This window comes from Cygnus olor, chromosome 5, assembly GCF_009769625.2.
Source record: "Cygnus olor isolate bCygOlo1 chromosome 5, bCygOlo1.pri.v2, whole genome shotgun sequence".
In the NCBI taxonomy this organism is placed as follows: domain Eukaryota; kingdom Metazoa; phylum Chordata; class Aves; order Anseriformes; family Anatidae; genus Cygnus; species Cygnus olor.
In genome coordinates this window covers 10,317,840-10,339,641 of record NC_049173.1, presented here as the reverse complement: position 1 = coordinate 10,339,641, position 21,802 = coordinate 10,317,840, and the positions used below count along the sequence as shown (strand labels likewise).

Below are 21,802 nucleotides of genomic sequence, written 5' to 3'. Positions count from 1 at the left end.
AGCTGTATTTCTTGTTTGATTTCATAACTTGGAGTTCAGTCACCACTCCTAAGGGAGGTGTCGCTCTTAGTTATAGCTCTCCCATTATAAGTTGAAACCTGCATTGTGGCATAGGCACTCTTTAAAAAACAAAAAACAAAAAAAAAACCTTCTTTGCTGCTTTCTAGACTGTTTAGAGTTTCTTCTTCTCTTTTCTATTTTATTTTTCAGTTAGGTTGATTTTTTCTTTCCATACTAACCCTATCACCATAGTTGTGTGTGTGTGTTAATAAAGCTGAATAAGATAAGGATTCTGTATAGTTGTATTATTTTTTTTCTTGAATGAAAAATACTTTGGGTTGTTTCCCTGCTGCCTCCCTGTTTAACCCTGGGATGTGAAGGAGGCCAGTGTTTTTTCTTAGCTCTAGTTTGCCCAGTATCCTCATGAGACTAAAGCTGCCTCTCCAGTGATTGCAAAGTCGCTTCTGTGAGGCTCAGGAGGAGAACAAAAGCTAGTCAGGCTTCAGAGGATTCAAACCTGAAAGAGTTTATTTACTTTGTGACTTAGGTATATACCTCCCTTTCAAATTTGTTGTTCTGACCTGTAATTTGAAAAGCTGTAGTACTTGGGAGGGAGGGAGAGATTGGGAATAGCAGAGTATTGTTTAGGTGATTGTTTTGTTTGGAAAAATAAACAAAAGGCCTTAATATCTTGAATATAGTGTCCTTGAATAACACAATCTTTTCTATCTCAAGCCACTTTCAAGACAGTATATAAATAGCTCTTACCTTTCTGTTTAATGTAACATTGCTTTAAGAACTTTCCCTCTGCTGTGCAGGACCAGTTGGTAACTTAGGTTTGTTCCCTAGCTTTGTATCCGTATTTACATAATGCAGCACACTATATAAGTTAAACTCTTCACAAGCACAGCCCATCCAAGTCAGGACAAGTGACTGTTTTCGGTTGTGCCAAACCTGTATATCCCTAATTAGTCACTCCTATCCACAGGAGAAAAAATTGTTCTGAACACCGACACGTAGAACTTTTTGCACTTCACTTGTTTGCATGAGTTTCTTAAGAACTGTTAGTGATTCCTAAGATGATTTTTTTCTTTAATTTAACAAAAAAGATTGCTGTGCACTACAGCCAAAGGCTGCAGAACTACTGGTTTATTCAGTGCAATGAGTCTGCAGTACTGAGCACATTATGCAGGCCGAGGAGATTCATGACCAAGAGAATATTAACTCAGGGACGATCTCTAGTTCTTTTTTTTTTCAATATAGTTTGGAATTGCATCACTGTACTGTGTCTGAATGCATTATATTTATCTTGAAGATGATGTGTTATTTGGTAGAGTGTACTCCAAGTGTACAGGTACAGGCCTGGATTTCTGAACCTATCCTCTGATCTCTCGCCTTGGTCTTCTACTTTTGGCAATATCTTAGTCAACCATGCCAAGGCAGGTTTCCTCAGTTCATTCTTCAAGTATGTTAAAGACTTAGGGATGCTAGCAGTTGCCAAACTTAGTAGTACGCATTTATGAAGTTTTGGCAGGGACTCCTAGGTTATGGAGGATAAAGAAACTGATACAGTTTTATTGCCATCCCTTCTCACAGAGGAGGCTGCTTTTAAAGAATTAATCTGTTGGAAAGTTGAAAGGATTTAATGTATTGCCAGACACTGTTGCTTCTTGAAGCACAGTGCTCATGAGTGAATGTGCTTAGCCAGTCCTATGAACCTCAAGTAGAACAAACACGTGGCTTTATGCACTTGCCCATTTGTCTCCTGCAGGTCTCTTAACATGCTGTGGAAAGCTCTTGGAGGCCTTTTAGACCTACTTGGGCAACTACTAAATCCAGCCAGGTGATTTCAGAACCATGATTCTCACAAATACATGGTGGAAGCTGTCTATATTTCTGTTCTCTCTTTGCCAGAGCATTAGCAATCCATATGCTGAACTGGGGTGGATAGGGTAAACAGGGTGCCAAGCCAACTGCTATGCGTGATAGTTTTTAGAAGGAACATACAGAGGCTGTAGATGTTTACAGGCACCACAAGAAGGGAAAGTTCACAAAGTCTTACAGGTGACTGCTATTTTTTGTCCTGACTTAATGGATTTTACTGTTTTTAGTATCTCTGATAATGGAACAATGGAGTAAGCTTCAATGCAGGCTTTTAAATGTACTTTGAATTTTCTTGCAAATGGCTGTCTGCTGATTGCAAGAGATTGCAACAGTAATTGGCATGAGTAACTCTTTACATGGCTGAGAACACATCAGTTGTATGCACTCAGGTCTTTTATCTGACTTGCTGCTTGGAGGTTTCTCCAAAATCTAAAAAGCTTAGATCAGGATGAGCTATACAGTAGGGTTTACTTCCATTGAAACATGATGCTCTGAGCTGCTGTTTGTAAAACTTCTTTCATGGACTTCTAACAGCCGCCTGCACTACCAACACTGGGCTCCTGCACTGAAGTAGTAAAATTTTGAAATCAATAATGCATGACTTGGCTTCCAATAATACAGCACAAACAAACTATTAGTTAAACAGCTGGCTTCTGGCTCTAAATGTATAATCAGAGTTAATTGAATCCTTGCTATTTTATTTAATCATTAGTAACTACATAATAAACTCAGGAGGTGATTAGCAGCAACAGTAACTGCATTTGTCATATTTCTTGTCTAAGAAGATGAAGGTCTGCTTTCTAAACGTTAATCCAGGCTGATATCAGTCCAGATACGTAACAGCGAAGTTCTGATCCATGTGTGACAAGTCAGTGCCTTGCCTATACCAGATGTGCATAACAGCCTGTTGGTGGAGACTTCCTGAGCACTTTGGACTGGGAGAGTTGACACTAACGGGACATGGTCAACATTGTGAACCAGTTGGGTCATGCAGTCCAATGGTTTTTATTGCTATCAGAATTTTGTTTTGAAGAGGTTGTAGTACATGTTCACTAATGGTTATTGAAATAAAATATCCATTTTGGAAGTCTTAGCTATAAAATACTATTAAATTAAAACAAGTATATTTGTTAAATATCTCTTTGAAGAGCACTAACTTAGAAATATTGATGAGTAATACTGTTTTATCTCAGAATGTATACTATTTTGGAATTAAAGCTAAAATATAACACAGTTGAGTCTGACCTGCATACGGCCTTGAAGTCATATTTTGTGGAACCTAGTAAATAACGTGAGCTAGATCAGCTGCTTAGGCTGCCGTCTTAAATGGGCCTTCATTTCCTCTTTAAAAAAAACACATCATCTTTCACAAGTCTCCTATATAAGAAACATTTTTAAAAATAATGCTGTTAGTATGAGGTGCTACAAATGTACTTAATATTATGTCTTTAATATTAAACGTAAAATACAATTTCTCTTTAACAGTAAACTGGGAAACAGTGTGGAGAGCCAATACCAAAAAGAAATTTCGAGTTCACACCAATATGAACAGGAACGTTGGGCTTCTGCGAATCTTCCCAGGAATCACTGCTGCTGCTGTAAGTGTCACCACTTAATTTTGGAAGTGAATGAAGTTATGCTCAAATACTTGATTAGTAAGCTGAAGTAGGGAAGCTACATTGTAGTAGTACCAGTGGTTGTGTTTTTGCAGGGAAGGGAAAGTATCTGTCTTCTTCTGATAAACATTTTCTGTAATATCAGAGTATTGTAAGACTACTTTCATACACCATAAACTATTGATAAAAGCTTTTAAAATATCTTTTATCTAAACTGTCTGGGCTTTGGAACTTGAAGTTAATTTATTATAAGGCCTCATAAATAGCTCAAGTGTACTTTTCTACAGAGGTATAGGCTACGATGGCTGTAGAAATGCTTTCTTGCTACATATTAAGGCATATTATTAGATAACTTGCCAAAGAATACATAATATGATGGGTGGAGGTGACCTACAGCTCAAGCTTCTTTTTCAAGGTTCATTTTAGCTCACACTGATGCGTGATCCTCAGTCTGTGATTCTGTATTCATACAGAGTTGAAGATGTGAAGTGGGATTTTGCTGCTCTCAGCCTTTAAAAATAGTTTCACAGAACTATGGTTTTAGGTAGATTTGTCTTTAAATTTTTCTCTAATACCAGTTCCATTAAATTGACAGGTCTTTCATGGCTGTTGCCATCTTAAATTGAATCCAGTAGTTTAAGCAGCACTCCTCAATTATATTACTATTCTTTTTAGGTGAACGTGAACAGATGGGAAGGCAGAGGGGTGGTATATTTGCAATAAAACTCCAACTGCATAGTTAGTCTCATGGGGGCTTACAGCGTATTGCATTTAGCATATATAATCAGCAATGAAACATCTAAGTTGTTTAAAATACATCTTTCTAGAAAGAGAAATTTGCAAGGCATTTTCTTACATTGAGGCACAATAGCTACTTTGTTAACAACTGTCCCAGAATGAATTATTACCTCCTTTTTTTTTAATACCTTCAGTTAAACAAATTGTTTTTGGAGTTGAAAAAACTCCATCTTTCATTAGAATGTTCTTTCCTGAAAGGTGAGACAGTTTCTTAGTTAGGCAGACGTTTGTTTGCAAAACTCTTTGCTGAAGTAACAAATCTTGGCCGGGGTGGGTGTTCTAATCTGAATTAATAATTCTGTATTTATTTTCTAAGTGTAAATCTACCCTTTTGTTCGTCCATGGTGCAACCGTATAGCCTGTTAATGGTGCTTAAACAATAGCATCCTTTCTTACGCTAAGGTCATGACTGTGGAAAATAGTTTATTTTAAAGTCTATCCCTCCAGGAATGTAAAGGAAACTAAAGAGTGAAATTCTCAATTTCTCAATAACTCTCAAAAGTTATTCTATAATCCATTACTGTAAATGGGATGTACAGAAGAGCATGAGAAGACTGTAAGGCATGAGATCCTTATAACGGGAATAGCTCATTTTTTAAAACTGTGCCGTATGTGAAAATCTTAATGTCACATGAATGCATCCTTTGTCTCTGTTTCCTGTCTTGTTTTTAAACAGGTAAAAGCGTTTCTTCAGCCTCCAATTGAGGGCATTGTACTTGAAACATATGGAACTGGCAATGCCCCAAATAACAGAGAAGACTTGCTAGAGGAACTCAAGAAAGCAACTGGACGAAAAGTAGTGATTCTAAACTGTACCCAGTGCTTACGAGGGTCTGTTACAACAGTCTATGCAACAGGGCAGGTGAGGGTTGTGCAATGATTTCAGACTCTACTGCTGTGTAAAAGAAACATTTCACTGATAAAACTTGATTGTATACGTCTAGTAATCCCGGTGTATAAAACCAGAATTGTTAAACTGAAGATATTGTTCATAAAATAACCATACCAGAAAAATCTTAGGCTGGAAGCATTTAAATACATGTCTGCAAACATAATACTGTTACTCCTAGTCTGAATGGTCTAAATAGTCAGCTCAAATCCCAAATCACTGTCTGCTTGCTCCTGTGCTGTGTAGCTCTCCAGGATACCATGCATTAGATTGTTAGAATCCCTCCTGAAGGCATTCACTGAGCTAGAATCTAGCTTGTGGATCAGATGGTCAGAGTAGCATTTGACAGGCTAAGCAGTTACAATGGTAAGAACATCAGGACAGCCCGCAACTCCAAGCAATATTCCAAATATCAGTGTTTTATTTGACTAGAAGTACAACCAAATTCATAGAGAAACTGGGAGAACAGTAAGGAAGCATCTGTCTTGCAGAATGGAAATCAGTTGTATTTAACTCAGCCAGCTTAAAGCAGACTTTGTGTAAATGCTCTTAATATTCGGGACATTTTGTAGTGAGTTTCTTAATTGTGTATTAAGACATGACATCACTAAGACTAATAAGAGCTCAAAGCCATATGAGAGTGTATGTTGCATGTGGTGGTGTGAAGGAAGCTGGTCTAACTGGCCTTTGTAAAAAGACCAGCCATTAAACATCCAAGAAGCACTGCCAGAGGGTGACTCATCCCCCTGTTTTAGACACCTGTTTTTGTTGGGAGCAACCACCCGTCTGGCAGAGCTTCTTAATTGACTGCTCTTGTTGTTGGTTGGTCTTGCCATCGATTGCAAGACAAACGTAGATCCTCTAAATTGGTGCTGAAACCTGCCTATTTTAACATTGGTTTTGACACAGCTTTAGATTATATTTGTTTCAAGATTATCTAGTCTGTTTTGAGCAGAAAGCAAAGGTGATTTTCTTGTTTTGTTCACCTGTTCAGTATTCTAACTTGATGTATTGTGAAATGAGCAGTCATTTGAGTGTTGCTAAAGTTTTGCCTAACTTAATGGGGGTGTTTTGAGAAGTATCTATTTTTGCAGAGATCTCATGCTCTCTAGCAAATAAAAATAGGAATACATGGATTATACAAAACAGTTCACACAGAAAGAAAACAGTTAAGTCAATAAAAGACACCAAGCTGGTATTTGAAAACATGAAAACAAAGCCTAGCTTTTATGTGATCTTCTGCTTCAAATGAACTATTGAAGCATATGGTAGGAAAAAAAACCAAACAGCTCTGGTTAAAAGATTCTCCAAGTGGACAACTCTAAAAATGGCTTTTTGCACTTCAATCTAGACTGTTGTTCTACTCAGGTCACTAGCATTTGTCTTAATAAACCACTGTAATGCTGTGTTGAAATGTGTTCACTTCTGGCATCCATCTTTTATGTGGAGCATGTATTATGTTGCTTCAGCATCCATTGATGGAGGCTGTCCTGTTTTCTTGGCATCTTTTGAGATGCCACTGACAGAGCCAAGTCCTGCAAAATTACTTCATTCTTGTTCTTTCATTGCCTTCTCCATTTCATAAGGAAATGCTCAATGGAGGAAGCTTGGATGAATGCTGAAAACTTGCTGAATGTTAACTATATATACATATATATATATATATATATATATTCTTTAAATAAAGTCTTTCACAGGTCTTTGCATGTGGCTAGGCCATTTTTTACTCATTCATGCTAGTCCAGTGGGTGAGCTGAGTCCCTGGTTTCCCTTGAAGTATTTGTTTTAATTAACTGAATGTGTGGCCTCTGAGCCATCTGCATAGCAGAAACTTGTAATTGAGGGGACTTCAGGCATAGGGAGGAAGCTGGGAAATCCTTTCCTCCTTCTCTTTCCCAAGCCCACTGAAAAAGCCCTAAGTATTTCTCACCTTCTCTCTGTATGTTTTTTTTTTGTGTGACTTTTAAAAATATTAGTCTAGGGCTCTCAGAGGTGGTTAACATGCTGATTAAGTCTCTGTATTTTGCTAAAAATATTAGTTAAGTTACAACAAGTTTCAAAGCTGAAAATTATATACAAGGCATTTAAAAGTAAATCAGTGTAAAGAACCTACTGCAAGATGCTTAACTGTGAGGCATCACATAATAACTAAGATGATGGTCTGTAGTTTAGGGAAGTCTGAATGTTTGCCCAGGTACAATTTATCTGAAGATCTGAAATCTCCTTTGTCTTTGCTATACACTTACAAAGCTTGCCGACCATAGCAAAGATGCTTCTGCTTTTTACTACCAGAAAGATAAGTTTAAAGTATTGGATCATCTTTCTTAGCTTTTCTCGTCAGAACTGGGTAAAGTGCGTATTTAAGTTTTATGTTCTCCATCATATACTACTAGTGCAGCCTGAAAGGATATGAAAATACTCCTGCTGTGAGACGCAGCAGTGCTGGAGTTCATCCAAAGTTATGCCCCATAAAAGAATGGTAAATATGTCTGAGTGAGAACAGCCTACTTGGCAATGTTCAAAATGCCACCGGGTTAAAATGGAGTAACTGCAGCTTTTCAGTACAGGTAGTCTGACAGCTCTGCAGATAGCTGGATACAGACCGGTAACCTTTCCGTTTGAGCACAGTGAGTGGCCATGGCAAGCGTTTGGTTGAATTCTTCCATGTTCCTGCATGAAGAGGAATTTAAAGTACAAGTCAGCTTTATTCATCTGGCTCTAGTATTTGTCCAGTATTTGATAGCTAAAATTACAGAAATCACAGGTGGGAGTACAAATAAGAGAGTGGAGGCATGGCTGCATACTGTATTCTGTGTTGCTGCATATCATTCATGTATGTTTTTTGTACACATGAGTATTTTTGAATGCTGTGCTAATTGGAGTCATTATTCCTTTTTATTCAGACTCTTGCTGATGTTGGAGTAATTCCTGGAGGTGATATGACACCAGAGGCTGCCTTAACTAAACTGTCATACACACTTAGCAAGCATAAGCTTAGCTGGGAGGAGAAGAGGCAGGTAAATATGTCAGTGTGACCTTGAAAGCCTTTAACTTTCTCATCTGCTGTGCTAACTTCTGTTCAGCTGAATGCCTTGAGCTTCTTCCTTGCATTTAAAAGCAATTGGTTCCAGAGCCATAAAGTGAATGTCACATGTTGTTTTTTTTTTCCTTATGGAAAATAGTGTTAGGCAAATAAACATACGTAGATTGGGAAAGAAAGGAATTCTCTGCATAAATTAGTTGAAGACCATGACCAAGCCACAAAAATGCAGTAGTCAACCCTGGGCATTTCCGTACTAAAAGCACGTATGTGGAAATCCATAAGGGAGGCAGAATCCTAACCCTACTGTCAGCAAAGATCTTGTCATTGATCTTAGTGTGGTAAAGATCCAGGGCTCATTCACAGAAAGCTAATTCTGAAAATAAATGGTACCTGCAGCCTCCTCGTTTACCGCACTACTTGTGTCAATGGGAGAGAGATATTTTATAAATGCATCAAAAATAGAGGATTATTTTAAGAACCAATTGTAACTGATTTTAAAATCTTAATCCCTTTAACAGTGTTCTTTCTGTTTAGTGGTGTTTAATAAAGGCATTTTCCCCTAAATTGATATAGTTCCTTTACACAAAGTGGATACAACTTTGAATTAGATAGAGGAACAGCAGTCTGCAGGAATGCATGTGTTTCTGTGTTTGTATGCAGTGAAATCATAACCCTGACACTTTGGGAGATGACATCATGATGAGTCACTCTCTAGACTTAAGCACTGCATGCACATGTGTATCTTATGATGGTGTTTTGTTTTTATTAAAATTGAGACAAATTTGATCTTATTTTCATGCTCAATAGCTTCCAACCAGTAGGAGCTCTGAGACAAACATGTTAGGATACCTGTGATCCTAAGTGGGGTGGCTGGAAGTACCACTTACTGTGTTTACAAACAGTTTCAGACTCTGAGCTTTCAGTTGTTTGCTAAAGCCCTTGCTCTGAAAAATGAGAGGAGGAGGGGCTATGTGTTTTTTTGTGAGGATGGCAAGAACATACTCTGTGCAAGAACATGCTTAACAGGCAGCATAATGTTATGAGCTGTGGTATTGCTTGTGTTTGTGTATATACACTTTAGAAACCCGGGCTCTTTACTGGTGCCCCACTGGTACACTCACTGACCCTAGAATATACATATACTAGCCTCTTTTTTAACGCAGACTTTAATCTTCTTGCACAGAGGATCATTTGACCTGGGACCGGAGAAACTTTCTGGCTGGCTTTCTGCCTAGTGTATGGGTTAAAACTAAATTTGAGATCCAGTTTGTCAAGGTGAGGTAGCTGAATTACTCAGATGAGGACTTGATGACGTTACAATTTATGTACCACTGGCACAAGGTATACCTGTATCTTCACATGCTGTCCTTTGTAATGTGCTACACAGTGTTGTGAGGTAGTGCTGGCAGCTCCTTTGTATGGCTTAAAAAACAAAATAACTTTTATAGTTTCTTTAAGTTAAGCAGGATTGATTTCCTCACTTGACTCACTCTACAGACCCACCAACCATTGTGTTGGCACAACTAAGGGAGCAGCATGCTACATTGCTTGGGCAGGAATGAGTGGTAGAAACCAGGAGAAGAAGAAAGCCTGGAAATATGTTGTCTGTGGCAATATCTTCAGCTAAGCGTATCACCAAACAATAGTCTCCCAAGAGACGGAAGCTCTCCTGAAGCTGGCGTGGTTATTTTAGGATTCTCTTTCAGTACGGAGAAGCAAGGAATTTGCCCCCAGACACATGCAAATGGCTGCAGAGCTGGTAGGACTGAGTAGGCACATAGGGTTTCTGCATTGGGCTCAGTTAGCACAGGTGCCAATTGCTAAGGTTACCTGTGCAAAGCGATGATCTCAACCTGTCAAACTCTAAAAGCAGTTGGTATCCTCTGAGCGAGTTACACGTATGTGATGGGACTCTTCCAGCAGACAGCTATAGTGTTGTCAGCGCTTGGGAGGTTTTTTTTTTTTGTAATAAAGGGCATGCCTAGACATAAGTAAACCTCGGGCATTCCTCCTTCCAACATCACATCTGTTTCTTGCAAACTTTCACAATCCTGCTTTTTAAAATTGTAATTGAAATAACTGTGCTTTATAGCTGCATCAGCAACCTGTAGTGAAAGAGTGCCAGTATGTAAAATCCTCAAAACTGAGGAAACCAGTTGCTTTTTCTTAACGAATGGCTTCTCTCTCTGTTCTCCAGATTTCACAGAACCTGTCTTTTAGAGTATTTTCATTTCTTTATTACTGTGTTCAAGTAATTTCTACACATTAATTAGCTGTCCTATTTTTTTTTCTGGTTGTAATGGATGCACCCACCCTGCAAACTGTTACACACCTGCTTTAATATCAAATAATTAGTACTACAGTAAACCCTCTGCTTTTAAAATGGGTTCTATGGCCAAATTTTAACAAAATCAGAGCTAAAGGAGCTATTTGAAAATCAGTTGAAACAGATGACTGTCCACAGGCAGCACTGGGTTCTTCGAGGCCTAAATATACAGTCTGTGTTGGAGTACTGAGTTTGGGGAATGCTGGCAAAAGGCAGCATTTCAAAATATTCTGTTCTTCAGCCTTACTCTGATGATTACTCACTATCTTTCTGTTTTTAAGTAGGCTGCATCTTACCCCAACAGGGAACTTCTGTCCACATACTCTAGAAATTGAGTTTTGTTATGTGCTTATTTTGGTTTCATTGCTTTAGAAGAAAGTTTTATTTCCCCGTCCCTTTTTCTTCCCTTTGTCTTTTTAAACTTGCAGTCTTCATGGCACAATAACTATTTCTTTAATCTTTTGTCTGCATTCAATTAGTTTCCATAATTCCTCCGAACAATTTTCTAACTTGATCCTAAGATTTTTTTATTAGACTGCTACCATATTTTTCCTCTGCTAACAAAGGATTTGATTACTTGCTTTTCAGATGCTGAGTGAGAATCTAAGAGGAGAAATGACTGTTGTACCCACAGGAGCCAAGATCTCTCTGAGAGATAGCAAGTTTATTCAAGCGATTGCCAGATCTCTAAGTATCAGCTGCAAGGAGGTATATGCTTAAATATTCAAAACCAAACTCATGTAAATCTGTAAACTCAGTTAAATGAACCTAGCTTAAAGACAAGCAACAAAGCTGAAAGAAAAATGAAACATTAGACCTTTTTTATTATTACTTTTTTTTTAGTACTGAGCGTCCCAGCTAAGCAATTGGGGTAGAAAGAAAGGACACAATGACAAGCATAGCATTAAAATGTTTTTAATTAAAAACTTATTAACTTTGTTGGTTTTTCTTTTTCTTTGTAGACCCATCTTGAGTTTATTTTCTTGGCTGGCTGGCTGCAACAGCAAGCCTCAGACAGTTGCTGTAATTCAGGGTATCAATGATATGAAAAAGTGCTGTGTGTTTTTGTGGTCAAATGTATTGACAGTTTGTAGCAAGCCAAATAATAAGGGGTGAAACAGCTTAATTGTACATGCAGACATAGAAGGATGATACTAGGGAAGCATTACACAAGGATAATTTGTGCTTTTTAATATTAGTCTCTCCCAGATGGAAAATCAGAAGCTATAGTACTGGTTTTAAGATAAAAGCATTTGCCTTTCTCTTGACTCAGTGTCAGGGAAGATGGGATTTTTAGTAGCTGTATGAATACTGAATTCATGGTTCTTTAGTATGAGAACTGTGAGGTTATTTAGTGGGTCTGCGGGGCTTGGCAGTAGAGGTTTGGAAGTGCAGGTTACACAAATATACAGGGATTCGCATGAATAAAGTTGTTGCAGTCTTGAGGAGAATGGACGATAGGATCTTCTCCAACTCCTACCAGCCTTGTTTCTCATCCTGTACTGATGTATAACTCTGGCACTGCAGAGATGGTAATTAGTATGTGCACTTAACTGGTATTAATACCAGGTAATTGTAGTGTTGCTAGGGAGGAAGATAAATCTTTGTGGATAGGAGACCTACAAAATGTAAAATAAGCATGAGACTTCTTTCCTTCCAAGAATTAATGCTACCAGTTTTAAATATCCAAATGACTAATTTGGAAACTTCACCTGGAAGTGCAAAGTCAGTGTTGTTATAACTTGGACATCAATTATATTAGAGGCAAGGCTGATTTTAAATGTTTACTTTTATTTGTTTCTCAGGAGTTAGAAGCTGTAAGAGATGCATTAATTCCACTTCTGGCTTGTGCTGCAGCAAAACTGGGTGACATAGATGCAATAAGAGCCATAGCAGAAATGGTAATGTAAAATTAACTGTACAAAACTTTAATTTTTAAATATAGCTGTAAATGATAGGAGGAAGCTGGGAAGCAACTATTTAAGTCATGGTACTTTGACTAATAGAATTGGTTTCTAGGTAATAGAATTGGTTTCTAGGCATCTCAGTCTCTGCCTTTCAAAACTGGTACGTTCTTTCCCCTATCTGGTTCTCAGCTGTTTACATTTTCTTTTGAACTGTGAAAATACGGGTGGATTAATATGCAAGTTCTTATCTGCTAACTTTGGAACACTTTAAAATGGTTTATGCTGCTTTCTTTCATTTAACTTTCTTTATGCATATTCATAGTATCCAGCTTTTGGATGTAAATTTGTCATGATTAAAAAAAAGAATTTGAAAATTATGTTTAAGTGAAACATAGTGCAGTGCTAAATCAGGATTTTGGCTCTCCTGATAGCTCTAGCTTGGCTTATACCTGAAAAAAGAAATAGTTATTTCCCTGTATCATCTTCTACACCTCTTTGTTTTTTCTTTTCCTAGCTTTAACCCTACTCTTGAGGCTTTGATAATGGGCCTAGAAAAAGGATAAATGTGTCTTGAAAATAACAATAAACTAAGACAAGTAAAATTAGCAGACTCTAGGCACAAAGCTGCTGTATGGAGTACTGCAGTAAAGAGCCTATCTGAAGGGGCTGTAATGGGATAATATGTTGGGGGGAGAACATATGGAAGGTGAAATATCTTTATTGGTGGTAAAATCAACACTGTAAGCTTGACAAGCTTAATATTTTGGTGGTACAACTCCTTGTGGTTTGTTGTACCAACAATCAAATGTGCAGCCAGTATCTTTTTAGCATGTGAAAGATTTGTCCTTTTGTAGGGTGGAAACTTGAGCTGTGAAGACTACGATGGTCGAACTCCACTTCATATTGCAGCCTCTGAAGGTCATTTGCCATTAGTTGAGTATTTGTTGACATCTGGTGCAACTGTTTATGCTAGAGACAGATATGGATCTACCCCACTGATGAATGCAATCAAGTTCAGGTAACAAAATAATTTATATACCGCTTCGTGTAAAGTTTATAAACCTTATATCAGTTTTGATTTAAAGTCCATCCCTGTTTTTTGGTCTTGTTTTATCTCAGCAGTCATATGTAAATGACAGAAGTTAACGTAACACAAAACAGCTTTGTTTCAAAGGATATGACTAGCCTAAATTAAAACTATTTTTGAAATAACATGAAATGAAAGCAAAAAACTTTGTATGCATGCAAAAATTTAGCATAAGGTAACTTATTGCTGTCTTCCCGCCAAGTCTTTGTCCATAGTTTCAGGACTCCACTCTTTGTTATGAGGCTTCCTTATAAAACAGAGCCAAACTGAATACTCATTTTGACTGTTAGAAGTGCGAGTGTAGGATCCGGGGCTGTCTGTTTCCTTTCTGTCCTCCCCTTTCCCATCAAGGGGAAACCAGACTGTTTCAATTGGCAGAAAATATACTGGTAGGTTGACATGTTTTAATCTTTCCCTTCCACCTATGCTTGCCTGACTCTCTTGTTGGGTGACTACTTTTTTGATTTTTCTCTTCCGCCCACTCATAATTATATGGGATGGCTGTGTGGCTCTGCCTGTTTTGTGGATTTCCTCTTCCTGTTGTTCTGAATGTCAACAACTCTTGAATGGTAGTCGTGGACATGCAATTTACTGGTCAATGTTGTGTAGTCTTAAGGAATGGTCATGCCACAGAATATAAAAGTTATCAGTTAACAAAAGTTTAATTTTTAAACAGTTTATATAGCCTGGGGATTTGTAGAGCCATTGGTCTTCCAACATGTTAGAAGCTGCATGCTCTAGTCTCTCCTTGTTTCTTTGATCCACTTTCAGCTCCTTATCTCACGTTCAGTCTGTGCGACGGCTTTTTTTCCATAAAGGAGCTTGGAAAGGTAGAATTATAATGGTCTTCATGGGTGTCTGTCCCCACATATTTCTTCAGCTTTCTAATGTTGACAAGTTCACCTGGTCTTTCAGGCTGGAGTTTGATACCTGGAGGTCTGACAAGCCTGTTTTTGCATTGGCTGCAGAAATATATATATATTTTTTTCCTGTCTCAAACACCAAATGTAGAAAATTCAACAGGTCCTATTAACTTGAGATTTGAAGTCCTGTCTGGCCAAACTGTGCTATTGCCATACCTACTGCATGGTCCCCTATGGCTTTACAGTTGTTGCTTTATCTTATGAGCATATAAGCCCTTCAATGGCAAACCCTGAAAGTCTTAAAGCAAAAACAAGCCCAACAGCAAATCAAACAAATAACCTCATAGCTGAATAGAGGTGGCTCTAGTCCAATGTGAGAAAATGCTAAAGCATTAGATACCATTAGATGTTCCTGCAAATCAAGCACCTACTCTTTTTTTTTTTACCGCACCCAACTACTGCCTGAGGAATTTCACATGAGCTTGTTGTTTGGATTCCTTAGCATTGCCACTCCTATATTAGACTCCTACTATGACTCTTAAGCTCTTTAAAACTGCACGCACATTTTGATATGGGGAATTGTAAAAGGAAACTGCACCATAACCATTTTCAGTTTCTCTTTTTGTTTCTACTGTTGGAATGAGAGGAAGAGTTGACTTAGAACTCATCTCATAAATTTGAATTTATGATCTGCTATGTACTCACACTGCATTTTCACCCTGATAAGCACACAAAGGAGATTGGTAAAGATCAGACAGCTTTATATGTGTGTAATTAGATACCCACTAAAAGATTTAAGCTACAGAAATATTTAAATTTTGTTTATTAAACAGTTGCGTGCTGAAAGTGAAGAGATTATCCTGATGCAATGTACTGTGTGGCAGAGAAGGAAGGGAGGAAAACTGACCTTAACAAGAAGTCAATGTTTTAAACTGTTTCATATTGTGACTATCTCAATTTTACTGAATATTGCATCAGGTTAATCCCATTTTCTGAGAATTAATATTTGTTTAATTGGAATATAATTGCAGTGCAGAATCTACTCATCTTAAACGTAGTTTCTTTCAGTTTTCCATGTGACATTGCTCAGTGGTTTGCCTTTTAACCTAGCATGCAAATTTGTATAACGATGACTGATTTCTGTTTTCCGTTTAATAATTTGTAAAGATGATCAGGAGTTTTGTCTTCTTAAAAGCTTCTTAACATAGCACTGTCACTTATAGACTAGCAACTTGATCTATACCAGTGGCAGTCTCTTAATATTTTTGACTCTAAGTGACTCTTTATTTCTTTAGATCGTAAAATGTGGAGTCCCTTTCTAAATAGGAAATAAAGTACATTTCCGCTTTTTCATTTGTAACTCTACAATTTGCGTTTAGTCTCATTCACTTTATGCATGAAGTTAAACAGACCACTGTTAATTTAGGCCAGTTGCTTGACATATCAAAATTAGTAGCATTCCTTTAACTTCTTAGAGTACCCTCAAGGGATAATTCATTTTCAAAACAATAGAATAATATTTTTTTAATAACAGAAACTCTTCTAAGCAGGTAAATGTCTTGAATAAAAATTGTGTATATTTTATGTAGTAAAAGCACTTCCATTTACTTACAGTACAGTGGTAAAAGGTTGAAAAAGGGGAGTTGCTGGTGTACTGCTGTGAGAACATCAGATTAGAGGTAGTAAAATTACCTCCCACATAAATAAGAATTTAAATACTTGATATTTTGCAAGGTTACATTTACATTACTTCAGGAAATATAAGGCAGAGTGAAAATCTAAACATTAATGATTCCAGAAGTACGCTGAAGTTTGTCCTTACGTTATTTGAGCATACAGTTCCTACTGATACCATGCAGAAAAGTGAACAAGTGAAACTAAGCTCATCCTGCCATAACCCTTGCAGTTGCTAGGGAAGCAAGCATTAAAAAGAATGAAGCCCATCAAGTTTGGATATACATTACACCTGCATTTCTTTAAAGAGAGTTGGTGGAAGGTGTACACCCTAAGGCCCCAATCCTACAGACTCTTACATGTGTGCTCATTTCACATGTGTGATTCATCCCTTTTGAAGTTGATTCACTTTTCTAAGTGTCTGCCAAGTCAAGGCCTAAGATGATATGTACTGTACAGCACCATGGTCGCTGTAAATCCAGAGCGCTTGTGAAATGGTAGAAGTTCTGATGTCTTTGTCTGGAACTCAAGTTTGAGCCATAGGAATGGATATTTGAAGACCGCACTAAAATGTTTATTTTGTTCTTGAGCCATTAAAATATTAGTTTACATTTTTCTTTTATTTAATCTCCAATGTTATCAGTAATACAGTCACAGGAGGGGAAGACACTAGAAACAGTTTTTCTCTTTTTCTGACCTTCATAGAGCAAATAAATGTCAGTAGTAGTATCAAAAGACTAACTTTTAAGTAACGTATGCAAAATAGCATTGTTTCTATAGGCTATGTCTGACCAGGAGCCATGGTTAGGTAGCAGAAGGAGCTAAGAAAAGGAAGAGTCAGGAATAGCTTGCAGGTGACATGTGTCCTCGTGGCTTTGCTTATCAGATGGGGCTAGACTGGACAAGCAGCCGTGCACCCCAGGTTAACGTGGTGAAATGGGCCTTTCCTCTGACCGTGAGCTTTGATTATTCAGCAGTTGCTCTGCTGTTGGTTATGTGTCGTCATGTTAGAAAGGGAATTGCATTTGAACTGTTCCCAAGAAGTTTATGTCTCATGACATCAGCTGAACTACAGATCAGCTAAACTGGTCCGTCTGAGGCTTTGGTAAAGCCATAGTGGAGCAGCACCTGAAGAAACAACATCTGAAGACAAATCTCTCATGTGCATAAGACATATGAGAAAATTCACAGCCAGCCTCTCAAAATACGAATAATGCTGTTGTGGGTAGGAGTAAGACAGAAGAAGTGTTACTCTGGATAGGGCTTAAATTTTTTGTGAATGATTCTGTTTGGATACCATTTAGATACCATTTGGATGAAAGTAGGAACAAGCTCTTGCACAGCTTACCTCCTGCATAGTTTTCACACTGAGTGATGGGAGTGTGAGAGGTGGTCGGCTTGCTTTCTTGGACAGATCTGTTCTTCCTAGTCACAGTACTAAATTTAACACTTTTAAATTCCCATTACTATTTGTCTCTATTAATTCTTTCCCTTAAACAAGATCTCCTTCACCCTCCCTTTAACCAGCAGTGATATACAATACTTTCTCTTCTTCCCACCGTACCAAGAAGCACGATTTTAAATGATTCCCAGTCCCCGAGACATTATACTTCTATTTATAAATGTTGTGTTATAAGCATTTATTGTAAACAGGTAGTTTCAGTCCTTAAAGATTTATTTTACTTTAAACCACTTTCTTTTTTTCCCCTCATTTAAATTTGCTTCTTTAAACGTGGGGAAAATGCCCCCAGATCTGCCTGTATCATAAACTTACAGAGTGCCATTCAGAGCAGTAGAGGCTCTGGAGCACAGGGGGGACATGAAGTGCATTCTGGAGGTTGTCTTGTTGCCAATGAGGAGTAAATGGTTACAACAATGGAAAAGTGATTCCCGACTCTTTGCTGGACTTGAGGGAAGATACCTCTAAACATCACATGTCTTGCTATGGGACAGGACTAAAAGACTTTTATTTTAAGAAGCACTAGTTTCGTGCTGAGATTTTAAGAATAAGGTGGGAAATGAGGAATAATCTGTGGCAGTCGTTGGAGAGTAAGCAGATGCTATCCATGCGCAGTTCTGAACTAAGTAAGAGCTTGAGTGAACAAACATGTTCTACTTTAATATATTTTAGTCGGATTCATTTTCAGCTAATTATTGTTCTAAAAAATTCATGTATGTAGAATTCATTCTCCACTGCAGACTGAAAAATAGGATGCAGTGCCATTATTTGCTTTCTCAAGGAGATACTTGTGGATGACTAGACATGTTGCAAGGGACCCTCCTGAGAAAATATTTTAGATAACTGAACAAACTTGCAGCGTGTGCTGTTCCAGCAATGCTTTGGCATGAAACAAAGATACATTTATTTATTTATTGCTGTCAATTGAAATGAAGTACATTTAAAAAAATATTTTAAAAAATATGTCTGGTAGAGTAGATAACGTATGTTTGGAAAAGCAAAATGATTATTACAGCATCTGTACAGTTCTGGGTTTTTAATTTGTAAAGTAAGATCTTACATTAGATGTACAAGCTTATGTAGGCTTAATCTGGATAACTTTAAAGTAACTTCTAATTCAAGATGGAGTTTCCTAAAGAGAAGCAATGGGATTGGATAAGTAGTTTAGTTCAGTTCTAAAATGAAAAGAAAATGCAAGTGATGAAGCTGAACATGAGATTATTTTTTTATTTTTTATTTTTTTGAATTAATACAGATGAGTTTTTAGGTGGTTCCTTGTGAAGCTCCGATTATTTCCTACTATGCTGCTATGCCTAATTCTTCATTTTGAAGCATTGGTAACTTAATTAATGGTAACTTAATTGAAAGAGGAAATGTGAAACTATTCCTGATCTACTGATGTCATCATGCTCTTTCTGGAGAAAAAAAAATACACTTTTGAATCTGTGAACTAGATTATTTGTTTAGCAGAGGAGCAGACTGTTAAGTCCTTTTAGAACCTAGTTCTAAACCTTTTACTAGGTCACTTGCGAAAAATGTAATTTGAAAATAGCTTTTTTATCTATCATGTTATTTTCTATCCAAAGCATGTAAGAAATAGAAGTTGGCTGGTAGTGCTTAATTATCTGTTTGTCCCTTTATCTCAAAGGAAAGGAAAGAAGGCAGACATCCTAAAGACTACAGGTCAAAACAACTAACAAAGTTAGTGGGAGAAGGGGGCTAGGGAAAAATGTGCTTCTGTGGGAGGTTTGTAAGAATACATTCCACAATTCTGAAGCCATAAAAACACGATTAGCTTCCACAGTAACCTAAAGATTCATTGCTTGCCTGCAAGACTTACAGGTCATTTAAAACACTAATATATATGGGTATTGTATTTTGTAAAATACAGGAATGGTGTTACTGAATGAATAATTTCACTGTTTGGGTTTCATTCACCACTATTTCAAGTGTGTTAGATTAAGCTGGTGTTAAGAGTTAAAAAAAAAAAAAAAAATAATAATAATTTTGAAGAGAAGGGGGTGCATCCCTTTCCATTTTAGAGCTGAACTTAGCCCTTCCGTGAACTCAGTATGTGAGTGGTTTTTGCGAGTGACAGCAAATCTGCTTACTACATCTATCACCTTGGAGAAGACTCATTGTTTCTGTGGTGGTGGCAAATACCGTATGAGAACTTTCATTGGCTGTTTGTGTACATGAGTAATATTGGATTTAAGGGGGAAAAAATCACCCATGTCAAGATAGTTCCCTTTGTTTTCTATTTCTTTCATAAAGGCACATACAAGTGATCAGTTTATTACGAGAAACGGGAGCGCACCTTTCAAAACATGACTTGGAGAACACTGGAGCAAAGCTCTGCAGGTAAATGTGATACGTGGTAAGGTGGGGCCCTAAAATGGAGTTGAAGGGAAATGATTTTTCAGAAGAGACTCTCAGAATGGAGAACAGTGTAGAAATAACTTCCAAGGAATAGTTGGGTCCGTGGCACATGACATGCGAGTCTTTCTGTGCTAGACTAACAATGAGGAAATGAGTGAAATGATAAAATTAAGTATCAGCTCTGTGCCACGGCACCAATAAATCAAGAAGGCTCCAAAGCAAGTTGCATGTGGGAAATAAGTGAGCTAGAAGAAAACACGCTCTGTTTTTTCCAATCACTTTCACTGAGGAAGGGTAAAGAGGAAATAGAACAAGGTCTGTTTTTATTTGAGAATAAAGCTGCACATAGTGCATAATTTTTATTTTATGAAAATCCTCTTTTCACTTATATGGGAACATTTTCTACTCTAGCACCTTTCTCAAAAATATGTAAATCAAATACACAAATAGGCTTAACCCCAAAACTGTTGAAAAAGTGCTCACCATCTCTATAGTTAATTGTAAGAGGATATTATCCTCTATTAAGGTGTTTTTCCATACAGTTGCTTTTAATAGATAAGATGTTTTAATGATAAGGAAAATAGATTCCTGTTTTTGTGTTTTTACTTAATGGTCCTGAATTACAGGATACTCTGAAAATTGTGAGAAATTTTTAGTAATATCCTAAAATTACTGATTGTTTTTACTTCATTTCTTCTTTTCCTCTCAAATACAAACAACAACAAAAAATCCCCAAATCCCAGCCTCTATTTCAGGAGTTGTCAGGAAACCATGACAACATTACAGGGGCCAGCCAGTGCTGCAGATTGTTCTCAAAACTGTAAGGTCTAGGTAAAGCTGATGTGCATTCTGTATAGGAACTGGACACTGTCCCTTCAGTAATTCTGAAATAGAGCGATACTAGCTGGAGTGTTTCAGATGCTGTAATATGCTCAGAGGAGACTGGATAATACCATTCAGTTAAAATATGTGCTTCCCAGGGCACTGCAGGTAATAGGACAAAACTAAACGTTTAGTTTGCATTGTTTCCATCTGTCAAGAAGATGAGAGGAGTGGCTTAGAGAATTACATTCCTCTGCAAATAAATTGGCCCCTTACTTAGCCGTCATGCCCTGTGCAGAACCTGTTTGGCTGGCTGACAGAGTGGGGTGTCCGAAAAGAGAACACGGGGGCTTTAAACAAAAAGGGGTTCTGATGTAGTTTGTTACAGCATTTGAGGGACTATCGTATACGCTGCATCTGTGTTGCATGATTTCTTGTTGTTCAAAGCTAATATTTTGATAATAAACGTTTGAGGTTTTGGAATATTTTAAACTTGTGTTAATGATAATAATTTTAATATAAAAACAACGTGCATCTTCCAAACAGAGGGGTGGAGTACATGCGTGTACAGAGGCTTTAATGAGGACTTGGCATGGCGTTGTGTATTTGGGGTGAGAGGGGAACAGTCTCCCACATAGGTGCAGAGCAGGAGCGCGGGCAGTGGCACTTTCCTGGCCACCTCAGGAGCAGGAGAAGCTGCTGCTTCAAATATATGTATGTTTGGCTATACAAAGTACATTGCAGAGTGTGAAGGAAATACAGATGCATTGGGCTTCGCTATGGAGATCTGGAGTTGGAAAAAATGTTTCATGGTGTTATTGAGTATGAACAACTCAGTGAATAGTACATATCTTCTATTTACAATCTAAATTTTCTAGCAAGCTACATCATTATTTGTTCTCTGGGCTGCAGTCCCCAGAGAATACATTTTTAACTTTATTGGTGAATGGCTGCTGCAAAATTGAAGATAATTCTGCATATTTGGGTTGCTCTAATGGCACAGAAAGAGACCACTTCATGTTTTTGACCACTGGCAACGTGAGTTAAATTGCTCT

At 37.6% G+C, this 21,802-nt stretch overlaps 1 protein-coding gene across 1 annotated transcript in view; it reads left to right on the top strand.

Moving 5' to 3' along the window:
* The window catches only part of ASPG (asparaginase), a 45,636-nt gene that overhangs the window by 19,156 nt on the left and 4,678 nt on the right, over positions 1-21,802 (top strand). The window contains exons 7-13 of the mRNA XM_040558809.1: positions 3,370-3,482; positions 4,975-5,160; positions 8,091-8,204; positions 11,145-11,264; positions 12,362-12,457; positions 13,318-13,481; positions 19,821-19,907. Of these exons, the coding sequence (XP_040414743.1) occupies positions 3,370-3,482; positions 4,975-5,160; positions 8,091-8,204; positions 11,145-11,264; positions 12,362-12,457; positions 13,318-13,481; positions 19,821-19,907 (880 nt within the window). The remainder of the gene's footprint in view (positions 1-3,369; positions 3,483-4,974; positions 5,161-8,090; positions 8,205-11,144; positions 11,265-12,361; positions 12,458-13,317; positions 13,482-19,820; positions 19,908-21,802) is intronic.